Source organism: Diospyros lotus, unplaced genomic scaffold (genome assembly GCF_014633365.1).
Source record: "Diospyros lotus cultivar Yz01 unplaced genomic scaffold, ASM1463336v1 superscaf1, whole genome shotgun sequence".
Classification (NCBI taxonomy): Eukaryota; Viridiplantae; Streptophyta; class Magnoliopsida; order Ericales; family Ebenaceae; genus Diospyros; species Diospyros lotus.
Window position 1 is genome coordinate 5,823,454 of NW_026267104.1, and position 15,722 is coordinate 5,839,175.

At 35.4% G+C, this 15,722-nt stretch overlaps 1 protein-coding gene across 3 annotated transcripts; it reads left to right on the forward strand.

Moving 5' to 3' along the window:
- Positions 1 to 2,182: 2,182 nt before the first annotated feature.
- Positions 2,183 to 12,185, forward strand: LOC127793068 (uncharacterized). Of its 3 annotated transcripts, none has more exons than XM_052323834.1 (6): positions 2,184 to 2,560; positions 3,152 to 3,263; positions 5,518 to 5,610; positions 8,661 to 8,858; positions 10,560 to 10,790; positions 11,271 to 11,941. In XM_052323834.1, exons 1-5 carry the CDS (start codon positions 2,256 to 2,258, stop codon positions 10,779 to 10,781), a joined length of 930 nt encoding a protein of 309 aa, XP_052179794.1. In that variant the 5' UTR covers positions 2,184 to 2,255; the 3' UTR covers positions 10,782 to 10,790; positions 11,271 to 11,941. The 3 variants fall into 3 exon arrangements, with proteins under 3 accessions (XP_052179796.1, XP_052179794.1, XP_052179793.1); XM_052323833.1 differs by lacking the exon at positions 11,271 to 11,941 and adding an exon at positions 11,949 to 12,185 and having other exon boundaries at positions 2,185 to 2,560; XM_052323836.1 differs by lacking the exons at positions 5,518 to 5,610; positions 11,271 to 11,941 and adding an exon at positions 11,949 to 12,185 and having other exon boundaries at positions 2,183 to 2,560.
- The last annotated feature ends 3,537 nt before the right edge of the window (positions 12,186 to 15,722 follow it).

Here is a 15,722-nt window from a genome sequence, read left to right on the forward strand (position 1 = left end):
TCTAGTTTTCGGCGATTTATTTTAGGATTAATTGCAAGTGGACCCCTAGCACTTCCCTCGTTTAAATAATTTTCACATAATATACACAAATTTACTCTTACTTGAGATATTTGTCCTTTGCAATCTCTATAGCTCGTACCTTTGATTTCGGTAAAGAATATAAATTACAAATAAAAATTTTATTTTATTATGTAAAATAATGAATCAAAGTTACAATTTATTGATATGAATCCTAATTTATTGTGATCCAATCACTTAACTTATATTTTAGAGTCACAGATTTACTCTACAAGTATCAAGGGAGAACTGGGGGATAGTGGGCTAGTGTTGAGATTAAAATTATAACATATGGCGCAACCGTAATTTAGTCTTACTGGACGGGTATCAAGTGAGAACTGGGGATAGTCGAAGGGCGTTTTGTATAAATAACTACACCTTGTTTCCATCGCCAGGCTCCTTGTAGCTGCTGCCCACCTCCACGCGATTTACGACAATGCATCCAAAACAAGCCACGTGTGGACTGTGGGGGCAACTTGGCCATTTCATAAGTCAAATTTCAATGTCAAACGTACTGAAACGTCCCCATGTTTTGAAGCGTCGTGTTGTGATTGGGTGGGCACAAGTAAAATGCCGTGTCCTTCATGTGAATTGAATTGGAATTGGCGAGTGGGTGACCCACTCCGCCTAAAACTCTAAACAAAAGGCTCGTTAAATTGAGAGCGTAGGCAGAAATCTGCTACAGCATCCCCCATAAAAGCCAGCTGTTTCTTGCAATGATATTAATTGTTAAATTACTTTTTTTTTCTAATAAAATAACATTTACTGCTTAATGATGCACAAATGCACGGTTTAAAGAGTTTAAAAAATTTGTCTCTAGCGTCTTTGGAATGAGTTTTCCAATGACTTTTAACTTTAAGTTAATAAATTGTCGGCTCGTTATACATAATTTTAGATTTAAATTTTTTTTATTGATTGGTATTAAAATATATACATTTATTATAACAAAAAATAGAATAATGACAATTAGTGCTCTTAGGGCAATAATTAAGATAAGTAAATGTACTTTATATTCAAAATAATATATTTATTACATCTTATTTTTAATTTTAATAAAATAATTGTATTAGTTGATAAATTGTTACAGAACATAATATATTTATTATTAATCAATAAAAGTGTTTTTTAGTTGAAAAATATATAATGAATTAATTTTACTTAAATTAAAATATATTTATTACACCTTAATTATTATCTTATTTAGTATTATTATCCTACTAAATATAATAATAAAACATATTTAAATTTAAAAACAAAATGTAATAATAAGCCCGCTTTATCTAAAAATAAAACATAATAATTAAATGATGCTAAACTCTATTAATTAACAATTACCTTAATAATATATGTTATTTCAAACAATGATCCATAGTTAATTTTATCTAATTGTATTGTAAGTATTTTTTTATTATTTTTTGATCATACTAATCTATTGGGTCAGGCGTTACTTGGCACTTACCTTAGTCCCTTAAAAACTCATATAGCATTTAAATTGAGATTCTTACACCAATAACTAATTCTATCAACTTTGAACAATTCACGTACTGATTCTCATCAATTCATAATTTTCATTAAATATGAGATATTCGTGGATGATCCATATTACTACCGTACATTTGGTCTCAGTCTTCTATATTTTCATGATGGCCAGTGACACGTAAAGCACCTTCATCTTAGGATGATCGTCACGAGAGTTTCGGTACTCATGCCCTTGATTATATCATGAGAGGTAAATCGTAGGCATGACGCTTCGTCTTATTGCACAAAATAAAAATTAAATTCACCACCCATCAGACTAATACCGACGTATTAATTATTCAATCGCTTGACTTTATGTCCTGAAGACAAAGTACCTTCATCTTTGTATAAGTTAGATTTGGCCAAAATATGTTATTTACAAATTTTATAAAACAGATTATGAATTCTCACTAATTTAAGCGTCAGAGCTTGTAGGCAATTGTCAATCAGGAAGATCACCAAACCATGATATTTTGCTATCGTTATAGATAGTCCTACCAACGTTGACAGTTTTTAATTTTACAAATAAATGGGACGGGGATGAAAAAAAAAAGAAAAAAGAAACGTAAGGCATAAAAAGGAAATATTTGATTCGGACCCAATAAAATAACACTTCCAATTTTTCCGTTGCTTTTACGGTCAAGACCGCCAGTTGTCGGATCACCACTGAGCGGCTGGTGATGGAGGCACTCTATCTCCTATGCTCGATCATGTCTACGTCTCTCACGTCCCTCCTTCTCTCCCTCCTACTCCCCCTCCGCTTACTCTTCCGCCGCCTTTCCACTCAGTCCGCCGTGTGCGGCGGAGAAGAGGCAGTTTCCCTGTACCAAGGCGCCGTCTGGCACGAGCGCCGCCGCCCCCTCCACCATTCTTTCCGCTACGCCGTCCGTTACGCCCTAATTGACCTCGACCACGCGCCCCGGGCGCCGCCCGATCATCTATCCGCCGACCAAGCTCGCTCCGCCGCCGAAACCAACGGTCCTGTGTAATCACTCTTGCTCTTTCACTCCTTTCTGCGTGAATTGGGAAATTCAGATGTGTGATTCATATTCTTCTATGCTGTGTATGAAACTATAAAAGGCAAAATATTATCTTTGCGCATGCATTTTTTTTTTTTGTAGATAATCAAGTTGGGAAAATGAAATTTCAACTTCGTTCATTTCCTTCTAATTTAAAATCCAACCTAGATTATGAACTCTCTTATATTGATTATCTGAATCAAGCGTGCGGGGAGAAGGAATAAATTAAATGCCGATTACTGGTAGTTACTTTACTTTATAAGCACTTTGATTTTACGGATATAAGGAATCGCCGCAACCTTAAACAAGGGAAGGCACCTAGTTGATATTTTCCTTTATATACTAGTATAGATTACTTTGTTAATCCAAACTACTCTTTGGCTCTATTAGTTGTAAATTGAATCAACCTACATTTGAAGTAATTATATAGGATTGAAACAGTAAATTGGAATTGTTTTGCCTGTGGATTGCCAGTTTTCTGATCCAGGTATAGTAAGTCAATGCTTTAGTAGAATACGTGTGTTCTAGTTCTTCACATTGATGGTTTCCTTGCACAGTTTCCTTTTGACGATCCCTCCTAGTGTTGGATATGAACAAAATCCATTGAGTTTGTACTATTGCTACGATGTTGAAGGCTCAACCTGTAATTTAAGGAAATGCATAGCTGAGGTATGTGTTTTTCCTTTATTTTGAGTTGTTTTTAATATTTCATTTTATTAGGCCTTTCATGGTACACATGTATCTTTATTTTGGAATCATCCACCGTTGCAATCTCCTTCTAAGGAAACATAACATCAACTTGTTTAAATTGCTAAAATAAATTTACATTTATGGAGAGTAGATGCTATGTAAAAGCATTGTTTTTTGGAAATTAATTCTTTAGATCTACAAGTTTGTAGTTGGCCTCTTGTACCAAATACGTGGTCTTCTATTGAGAATTAACAAATCCTTTCATAAATTTAACTTCTATCCAAGCTTGCTTTATCAGCTTCTATGTTTTCAACTCACGAATTACTATCAAACTGCAAAACCAAATTTTGGAAAGAAACAAACCTTAACATCCTGGTCCTTACTAAACTAGAAATTCAAATTGAAGAAGGAAACAAAAACTTAAAAATTCCTGACCCTTTAAAGATCCCATCATTTTCCAGGTTTAGTAGAACTCTTTTCAGATAGTTGTTAATGTAGGTTTTAACCAATCTATTATCTCGGCCAAACACAAATCAAGCACAGTAAACAGAAACAAAAGATTTCAAACCACAATTCACACACACAAACAGTGACACAGCAAGATACGTGTTCGGATCAATAGATCCTATTCACGGCAGAGGTTCCGTCTCTAGTCAATCCACTAGATCTCAAGTTTTACAATCGGTTACAAGATATCAAATAGAAGTAAAACAATATTGCAAAAATACAACTAAAACAGAAACCAAAAACAAGATCAAGAGTAGATCTGTTCTATACCGATCTCGCGATCAAGGCTAAGGATTTGTTCTTTCAGCCAACCAATCTCTCACGCCTCAAGCGTTTAAAACAACATAGAGATTAAGCAATAAAGCCACTTACCATACGATCTTACCATGGAAACAGCCAACTAACCGATCGAAACCAGAAATCAGAACGAAGGATTCACAGGATGTGTCTCACTTCAAGAAATCGCCGACTTAGGGTTTCAAGAAGAGAGAGAGTGCAATTTGATGAGATTAGGGCATCTTACCGCCCTTATATAGCATCATCAAAATGGACGAAAATGGGTTGGGCCAGCAGCAGATGCAACACGGAAAAATACGGGCATAGGCTCGGCCCATAGCAAACTCAGCCCGCATGAAAACAGATTTCCCATATGATGTACCAACAGATTATATATATTAAACAGCATTTTAAATTCACTTGAAAAATGAGTAACAAATGCAACTCAACAATTTCATATAATCAGCATACAATCAGATTTGACAAATCAACAAAAATGAGAAAACATTTAAGTAATTTTGAATCACACACAAATCAACAGTTACTGTGCTATAATCCTAGCTATCAGGGATAGGAACAATGGGTATCCCTTTTCACTAATTGGCATGGTATTGATGGATTAATAAAATCTGAGTTGGGTCAATAGGTTAAAGCAACATCTAGCATCTCCTTTCTATCCAGCTATAGAAGGAGGTTGAGTTCAGCTCAATTAAGTTGTCAACAATGTTGACAACTTCCACCAAGTGTTGTTGACTGCTCTTGGCAGTGTATTGAATTGATGATGAAGAGCAATTGTTCAACTTCATAGTGTTTGTTTCCTGGTGCTCAACTAATCTTGAATTATATGTGAGGGTGAGTAATTGATCTAGAATGTCTTGCATTGAAACTCTAGGAAGGAATAAAAAGTTCTCTACACTTCATCTTTATTTTTTATTTTTTATTTTTTGTCTTCCTGTTAATTGCAAACATTGGTCGGTCCCTCATTCTTATGCCTATGTCTATTACCACCATTTTGGACACTTCAAAAATTTGAAGTTTCACCATAACATACTCCAAATCAACATACTTATCAAAAAAGGAAACAAAAAGGCACACCTTGGATCAATTCTTTCACTTACCATGTAGGGAAGACCAACCCCCTCTCTCCCACCAGGGTAAACACTTGGCTAATCAAAGAAAGCTACTGCTTACAGTTCCTCACTGAAATTTGACTGTACATCATGTCCTCCTTGTTTCCCATTTGCTATGCATAGATAGGTCTAATCATCAAATTATATAGTTTACACAAATGAAGAAATATCATTTTCTGGATAACTGATGTCATATTTTTACAATAAAGTTTGTACATGTAAATAAATGAATTCATTCTGCATAAAATTTCAAACTGATTTCAAATTCGTGCTTGATCTGTTTGCTCTTCGCTTAACAGCCTTGAAAATTTCTGGTTTAGGTCACTAATACACCATGGGGTGAAAGAGTATCATTTTTGTTCAATCCAAACTCTGATTTAGTTGCAAAACCACTTCATGTCAGTCCATTCATGGTAAGTCTAATTGATGTTTCATTTATTTATCATATGTTCATTTCCTTTGTTGCTTTTACTCGTTTTCATATTTAACTTGATGGTTCATATTGTTAATCATATTCCATGTTCCAATTGAAAGATGTAGTGCAGTGTTAACATGCTATGCTGATCCCTATTTGCACTCTGATGTTCCATTGTTTGCCAGATTGCTTTGCACTTGCGATTCTTTCTGCAACAACCAATGAATCCCCTTTCATGTAGCAAATAATGTGAATGGGCATATTATGCATTGTTTAAGAAACATAAGAACAGAACAAGGGGAAAAAAAAAGGGAAGCAAAGAGTAAATTATTCTTGCATCCCCTGAGGTAAGGCTAAATTCAGGGGACCTCCCCTCCATTTTGGGAAATTACAGAGACCTCCTCCGTTGTTAAAAAAATGGGTTAAATGGACCATTTTAGTCCTGTCTCTTTCTCTCTCCTCTCTCATGCCAGAGAATTAAAAAAAAAGAAAAGAAAAGAAAAATGAAAAACATTGGTGGTGACCAACAATTGCTGGCTACAGTCTACACACTGGCAGACATTGTTGGTCACCCTGGTGATTGCGGGGGTTCAGATTGCACAGCAGCAGTCGTAAGGGCTCACCTGGCGAGGCAGGGAGGCCACCCTGGTGAGAGGAGCAACTGCTTCCAGAGAAGATAGGGGAGAGTGAGAAAAAGAGTGAGGGTGTTTTGGGTATTACACAGAAAGTAGTGTTAGTTATCTTACGTTAGGGACTAAATTGTTCCAAATTTTTAACTTCAGGGCAGGTCATTGTAATTTCTCAAAGGAGAGGCCTCTTGAATTTATCCTTACCTTAGAGCAGGTGAGTGTAGTTTACCCAAAAGAAAAAGAATAAAGATACATTGTGTGAAGAAGAGAGAGAGAGAGAGAGAGAGAGAGAGAGAGACAATGATATGAAGGGAAAAAGAAGAACTGAATTCTCTATTCACTGTTAGGTATATATACAGCTCTACAAAACAAAACTCTGTACAACTAAGGGAAACAGCACTATGCACGATACTACTAAGCTGTATCCTTCTAACACATTGCTTGATTTCACTTTGCTGCATCCAGAGTTTCAGCAAAGCTTCTTTTCTCATGAGTATTCATGTGTTTGCTTGGCATTTGTTTTGACTAATTTGCAAAATAATGTCATGAAAATCATTTGATGAGATCCAAGCTACATGAGGTCCTAGCCAGGTTAAGTGATTCATCGGGTTGTAGATTCATTTTATTGGTTCTCCTTCTTCATTCAGTAGATTAGAAGATGACTAGAACACCTTTGAGACAGTCTAACAACCATAGTCCATGAACTATGTTGACTGTTCTATATGTGTTTATGTCAAGTGAAGGCCTCAAGGAATTTGTAACATCTACAGTTATGCTTAAATCTCTGCAACAGTTTATTGATTACCGAAACTTATCAATGTGGGCTAACCTTAACTAACTTGAGCTGTCAGAATTGGAATGCCTCAATCTGTCAGTCTAACTTGAGCTGTCAGGAGCATAAAAGTAGTGGCATTATACGGAATTTCAAGATTGCCATCTGTTCTTGACTTTGTTGGATCATCTGCGCTCTCTGATGTAGTTATTTGCCAAATATTTGGAGCAGCTACCATTTTTCTCTTTAAGTCACAACGATTGGTGCTTGTTACTTAGACTACAAGATAGGTTGGTGGAAGGAAAATTCCTGACAGTTCATGAGGTCTGTCTCTCTTAGATGGTTTGTGCTTGGGTCCAAGCTCCTTCATTTTGAAGAATGCTTTGGCTGGGGTGCCATTTAGGACTTATCATCATCACTCAGCATGCACAAAATATGTGATGTAGTATTGCTGATTAAATTTAAGTGACAAATGGGCATCAAGCTTGCATATTTTATAGAAGTAACTTGTGGGGTATATGAACTGGCATACTCCATGCGGCATGGCTTCAGTCTGTCTGCAAGACTTTACATAACACTCTCTAGAACCCATGTGATTGCTCTCCCTAATGGTCCTGTGAACTAGTTTTGCGAGGTGGCTAAATAAGCTGTCATTATCTCCTCTCTTGAGCATCTCTTTGAAAGGATCAGTTTGGTTCTAGTCAGAGTAGTGTATGCGGTGCCCTACCTTTAAGCTGAGGACCAAGGCCATCTCACCCACCAAAGATATGCACAGTGCACCCATCAGCTTGAAGAGTATGTGCTTAGCGTGCCTCACCTTGCCAAGAGATAGTTGCTTGCCATTAACACCTCAGTTAAGGCCTCAGCAGGACCTGGAGCAAGATCTACATCCCCATGTGGTTCCTCAACAGCTCACCTTGCTGAACCGGTATGGATGGCATTTTGAGGCAAACTAGGAACTAGACAAGTGTCTGACAGTCTGAGACAGTTAAAGAAGTTGAAATGAAACCAACATGATAACTGAACTTGTTGAATGATTCCCTCAATGTCGGCTGTACTAACGATGTCTGGAGCTAATGAATCAATAGAAATGACAGCAGCCTATTTGAGAGAGTAGCAGCTTTGTCTTTGTGAGTAATCCTTGGCCTTCTTCTTGAGGCAGTATGCAATCTTGCGGCCCTCTAAATTGCGGTAAGTAGATAGTTTGTTGATAAGGCAGTGATGGAGAGAGGCCAACTAATTGGGATAAGCCACAAGGTTGGTGTCTCTTTGAGTTGATACATGTTCCCAATCATCATTCTACTCAATGTTTTGTCATTGTTACATCTTCGAGTACCTTGTACTCTTGTTTAGGACGTGCCTATTTATCCTGCTTCCAGTCTATGGATAATTGATGCTAAGCCTTTTGATTTCGTGTCTTGTCAGTTGGGAAAACAAGTTGCTTTACCTTTTAATAAAAGTGAAATTGTTCACTACATGAAAAAAAAAAAAAATTGAAATGTCCACTCTGCCAAAAAAAAACTAAAATGTCATGTGTTAACTGGTTTTTTTTTTTTTAATTGCTTGTCCACATGCACAATATTTTCTTGCTTCACCCTTTTTAACTTTAATGGAGCTACTTCACCTTTGCATGAAATTGAAGTGCAGGATATGCTTGGAAATTGGAGCATCAGAACAAAGGCACCTGGGGATAGTATTTTTGTAGCAATTTCAGTTCAACATCCCAATCTCGGTGACTATTTTACAGCTACATTAAGAGCAAAAAGAATCTCATTACTGGAAAATGATTATGCACTGTTCTTCTGGTTAATGCCCCATAAAGTTGCATTGTGGATATACTGGCATGTAAGTGTATAGGCTTTCTTATGGATCTTCACTTTGCTTGGCTATATTATTCACCTTAAGGTAATCTGGTTCTGCTAAATTATTTTCCGTGACCCAAACTGTAAGGATCCATTCATCCGAAAAAAAAGAAATGGGAGAAAAACTGGAAATTCACACTCAGCTCCGGTGGAAATATACTTTTTTTCTCATATTATGGAGAATATCAACATAAAAATGAGTCTACTGCTATTGAATTTTGTTACTGCAGAAAGCTGCCCTCGAGGAGCTTGAACCTCTTGTTGCCTGTGGTGCTAGTGTCCGTTGGAGGCATTGGTTTGCCATAAGTAATACGCTGCCATAACTCACAACCTACCTAGTCATCTTTGTTCCTCACAACCCAGTCGATGTTTAAATCGTTAGAGAATAGAAGCATGAAGGGTATTGAAATTGAACAATCATACGATCAAAACATGGAAAAACTGACAGTTAAGAAGTTGAAAAACTGACGAAACAAAAAGAAAACCCTTATATTTTTTAATCTTCCTAGGGTAGGGGACACATGTGAGTCTTATGCATGTCCCCTCTTATATCCTTTTAAAAAAATTTAAGAAAGTGTTTGGACATGCTCACGACACTTGTACGAGAGCCCCTAGGGAGTGTTTGTGCTTTATAGTAACATGTGCAAAATATGAGCATAATGGAAGAAAGGATAGAATTAAAAATGGGGATGTTCGATGATTGTGTGGCCATACAAGAAAGGGTAGAATTAAAAATGAGGTTATTTATAATAATGTTAGTGTAGCTTCTTTTGAAAATAAGATGTATAGGGCACGATTAAGATGGTTTGATCATATGAGAACAAGATCAATAGAGGCTTCTCTAAGGAGAGTAGATTGAATGGAAGAAAGTTTTTAGCAAAAAGAGGTAGAGAACAACTAAAGGCCTATATGAGAAAACTCTTAGATACAATGTGAGTTATAAAGGCCTTATAGAATATGGCCAAAGATTGAGATGATTGACAAGCTATAATTCATATCCATAACCCTGCCTAATGGCAATAAGGCTTGATATGTTGTTGTTTGGAAGTGATACCAGAAGTAGGTTTTGCTAAAGAAAACTTGACTGATGTTGCAAGTTAGCAACATCCATGGATCTTGTCGTTTTCTATACTTCTAAAGGCTAGGCACAATTAATTAGACAACTTCTTTTTTTGGGTTTATTTTCAGGATTTTGCAAGCTGAACCACGTGAGATAACTGTTGAAGTTAGAAGTATAGATATCACATTTTGTATGTTCACTTGGATGGTTGCATTTGTTTGGAGAGAATAAAAGAAAGTGATTTGACTTGGACATGTACAAATTAAATGTTTATGCATTTAAAATTAATCTTGCAATATGTCTAATAACCTACTTGAATTGAATACTGCATGAGGTTACTAGAATAAGTCTTTAGATAACAATGTTCCATGCAACCGCATTTGGCAAATTGAACTGTTTTAAGTATGTAACTTTACCATTAAAGAACACATGCTTATGATTGCTTCCCATTATTAATAATTTGACTTAAGAGATTTAACTATATAACTTTACCATTAAAGAACACATGCTTATGATTGCTTCCCATTATAAATAATTTGACTATAAAGAGAATTCTTCTGTGGATGCTGGTTCTTTGAATTAAAACAGAAAATTTCAGCATTTTTCTGTATTATGCTCTTGTAGGCTCTCAAGCTCTGGTGGAAAGGTGTGCCATTCATCCAACATCCACGGTATTCTAACCCAGAATACAGGCATGAAGCTTTAATACGTGACAGCAAACTTACATGTCCTCAGGGAATACATAATGATCTACCACATGAAGGAAGTGGATCTGATTCTGTGAAGGGCATGAATGGGAGGAATCGTTGCTTCACATGGAGGGATGCTAAGTGGCCCTGGTGCTGAGTACAAGCAGTTAAGTCTCTGTTTCACTTTATTTGAACATGAGTGAAACCCTTGAGTTGCTTCCTACCACCAAAATTCCCGCAGCCACTATGGAAACTAGAATTTGTTTTTGTTTCCTCTCAAGGTGTTTCTGGGCCTGCCTAATTGAGAGGGTTGCTACCATGGCCTAGGAATCCGCTTCAATTAGAGGTTCTGGTGACTTTTATAGGATGGGGAGAGTCACTCTAGTTGAGGTTATTTTGGTTTCAGAGGGCGTGGACGGTCTGGGCTCTTATAGCTTTTCTATGAAAGGATTAGTCCTTCAGGGGGCTTTGATAAAGGTCAAAACCTTCTACAAAATAATCTTCTTCTTTGGATTGACAAATGTAGTTATCAAATCCTGGATTAGCTGCTCTATTTCATTTTCTGCTTTCTTCCAACAGGCCAATTTTTCCAGTTTGAGGGTCCATGTTGTTCTGATCTCTTGCTTACTTTCATTCTGACAAGCAGCTCATTCTCGTCAACCATCCTTCCAGTTGGTATGACGTGGGACAAGTTGGGGGTCCATAAGGGTGTTTTTCGCCCTGACAACGTAGAGAGCTCAGAGCTTTTGGATGACCCATTTCTATTTACTCTATCAGACAAATATAATATGCTTTGAAACGCCTTCTTTTTCTGTTTGGGCTGTTACCCGTCTACCTTGTGTGGATTGATATGCAAACTTATATTGTCTTTTTTTTTTTCTTGGTTAGGTAAACATCATATTGTCTTTATTTCCACTGGCTTTAATAGTTTGTTTTGATCTGTCTAATGTTTGGTTATTGCTTTTCCATATTCTGTCTCTCATTGAGGTTTCCATTTTATTTGGACTGAATTAAATTTGGCTTATTTCTTAGTCATTGCATGCGAACTACTACTGAACAAACTTGATATTTATTTGAGCTGACCCAATTTAATGGGATTAAGTCTTGATATTTTTATTCAATATTTATTTTTTTTATTTGAATTACTCAACAAACCATTCAGCTTTCTCCATTTGTAATTTTTCTTCCTCAAAAACCTAGTTCGTGAGTTTTCTTTTGGCGAGTTGGGGATGTCATTTCATTTCGAATTTCATTTTTTTGCAATTTTCTCAAGTTGTTTGGATTATCATAGTGATTATGATTGTTACAATTTGTATGCGCATAGGTTAGACAAACCATGACCTGATGTTACAACTTCTCAAGATCCTGGTCGGATTTATCATGGTGGAGCAGTGGGCCTATTTCGTCGCCAACTTCAAGTCTGAAGATTAATAGAACCACAAGTATGGACAAGACTTCGTTTTTGTTAAGTCATGATATTACATTTATAACTCTGGATAAATAAGTGATCAAGATGTTGTTGAGCGCTCTTGTTATATATCATAAATAAACAATATCATCATCAAAATAAACAATGATAAGTCTCTACTTACAAAGTTACTCAATCTCGAGTCATGAGTCTCACAGATTGTGTTAGGTGCATTTTGAGATTTTGGACCATTGTGAAAACTTACGAAAATGAAATGGTAAATTCATAACAATTCATTTTATCTCACAAAACAGGATGTACATTATTTAGTTCAGTTCAAATCAGTTTAGTTTGGCCCTGGTTTGATTTGATTTAGTGTCAGTTACTCAAAAAAACGATTTATTTTGGTAAATTTGAGAAAAACATTTTATAGTTTGATTTTTAATGAGGGCTTTAGGATTAATCATTACTTGATTTGTGATATAATTGTGCTTTTTTGAAATTCTATTTAGTTTTGAAGTTGTCCAAGTAATTCTCGAGATTGAGCTTGTTTGAACTAAATGTGCGTTTGATTGTAAGTATAGAATTTGTATGGAAAAAAAATATTTTTTAAGCAATTGAATTGTTTAGAATTAAATTTCAAGAAAAATGGTAATTTGAAAATATTTGATTGGTTTAATTTTTTACGTTGAAATCATTGTATTTTTCTAACTTTTGATATTTGATTGTCATTATTTTCATGAAAATAATTACATGGAGATAATCAATAATTAAATATACAAATATAATGAATTATATAAAATGATCAAACATATGCATATTCAAAAAATAAATCAAATATACATAAAAAATGTTATTGGTACACCATGGGTTACATAATATAGCTAAAATGTCTAAAATACCTCACCCAAGATGATGAAGTGAGGCAGTGAAGCGCATGACTAAAATACCCCTCACTTAAGACAACACGAGGTGCTGAGGCGAAAAGTGTATTTTTTTGTCATTTATAATGCATTATATAATCTATGGTATAACACATGAAGTAAGCATGGTCCAATATACATACACCCATCAGAAATCTGCCATAGCCGTTGTTGCCACCATGGCCACAGCTGCCGTCACTGCTCACCCATGGTCAATGGCCATGGTCGTTGGCTGATGCCTGATGCCTGATGCCCGATGGTCATTGACCGTTGATGGCCGATGGCCATGGCCACTACTCATTACTCATCGATGCTTGATGCCTGATGGCCGTTGGCTGTTGATGTCGCTCATTGCTTGCTCATGACCGATGGTCGCTGCTCACTGCTCGAGCTCGTCGTCCAGCCACAACTATCGTCGATGGTCAATAGCCGTTGCTCACTACTTCCCCATAGTGGGTGGGTTTTTCTATTTCTATGGAAAATAAAATCTAAACCCCCCACCCCCACCCCCACGAGAAAACCAATTCCAGCAAAAGTGCGAGAAGGACATCATGTGGCCACAAGTTAAAAAATAGTTTTTATGAAAAATTTGGCAATCAAACGACTCAAAAGTTCAAATTTGAATGGAAAATGACCATTTTTCATGAAAAAGAATGTCAATCTAATTGATCTTAAGTTTTTCTACATAAAAGGAGAGTGGGCTTTGGTTTTTTGGTAGATTCTCTAATGTTTAAGTCAATTACTATCTTTGAAGAAATTTGATAGTGATACGATAAATACGTAATAAATATCGCTCGTTTAATTTTGTTAGCATGAGTTAGGATGAGATTACTTGAATGATCAAATTTTACCCTCTAAATGGACTAGGCAAGCCAAGTATGGGCAAGCGCTTGGCCCAAGCTTTGGTATTCTTTTGGGTTGTCTTAGACCATACTTTTAGATAGACTCAACCTTTTAAGCCTTATCTAATTAAGACCTCAAGTTCAAATTTAAAATGCTCTAAATTAGGTTTTTCTCCGGGTATTAGAGTGCCCATAATCACTATCAATATGTTAAAAAATCCAAATTAAGCTGCAACCATTTTATAGATTATATTCATCATCATATAATAATAATAATAATAATATTTACCTAAGAAATATAGCTTGTACCAGAAAATGTTTTAAAGATAAAAATTTTAGCCAAATTTCTTTTGTTTAAAAATTGGTATAAAATTTTCTGTAAATAAATTATACAAATATATATATATATTTTAAAATTTTGACTTTCTGTAAAAATTCTATAGAAACTAATATATTTTTATTTTTGGTTGGCCGAGGGGGTGGGGGTGGGGGGGGGGTAAGTAATATATTTAAAACGATTAAATCATGAACTGAAGAAGTGACCAAACAGGCACAAATTTGTGGAGGCAGGCAGTATGGGCACTAACCCTTGAAATTTGTTGATTTACATTTTATTGATCCATATAAATTTTATTGTACTTTAATTCACCAACAATAATCATCATTTGCTGAATAACAAGACTTGGCATGAAAGTAAGAAAGAAAGTCTCCCTATTTGATGGCTTCTGAACTCTCAGCTCAGGCAGCGCTGCCTTTAAGAAACCCAATTTCACACTCAGCTTTAGTGCCATTTGATGGGCTTTCATTATCATTATTTCCCCTTTTAAAGCAAATTCCAAACCATTAACGTTAATTTGCACCGCACCATCTGATCTTTAATTTCCTTTCGTCACACATGTTTTTCTACTCAAATGAAGATATTCAAAGGTAAGCCATCCCCATCCACTAATCACAATAAGTCGTTACTTGCCTGTATTAGATTAATTACCTTTTGATCAGTCAGAGACATGAATTTCTTGTATCCTACTGACTCCACTTTCAAAAGCAAGCATTGACCAAATGGTTCATATTCCATTGAACGACGATCAACGAGAACAATTAAACATCATCAAAACTAGATTTTATTTTTATTTTATTTTCTTGGGCTAAAGAAATAGGGGAGGTCAGGTGATTTAATTAGAGTAGCATACTAATTTTTTTTTAGTATGACCATAAAAGTCCACTTCTATTAAAAAATGTACAGTTTGAGCTATAGCTATTGTCTATGCATGTAGAGTAGCATACTAATTTTATTTTTTACAAATGTAGTAAATTTTCATGATATATATATGAGCAAAATCTATTAATCCAACAAACAATGCATGATTGTTCACATCAAAGTAGGAATTGGTTATAAATTTTTAAAAATATAGTAGTCAATATTAATATTTGTTATATATCTGAAGATATATTTTATATATTAAACTTAAATATGAAGGATATATAATTAAGGTAATTTACTAAAAATTAGATATGATACAGGAAATCTTGCTCTTGGATACCATAGTTGATAATTGCGTCCTCGGGGGATATATCTCTACGAAATTACGTGACACGTGCATATGCTTTCGCCAACTTAATTTCTAAAAATCACATGCAAAAAGTAATTTTCACGTGTGTACTATATATATAATGGAAAAAGACTGCTTTTAAATCGCCCACCTTTACTTTTTTTCAAGGTTTGGTGCCTCAACCACCATTAACATGACCTGTTTGGATGCCAAGAAAATTAGTGGGTGGATCAACGTTTTAAAGGGGTTGGGATCTGATGAAATATAGAGTCTATGAGGATAATAACGTTAAAAGTAATTGTAAGATTAATTAATAAAAATTGCTAAATTTTGATCAGTGTATTAATTGATCTAATATAGTAAATTAATTTTAAA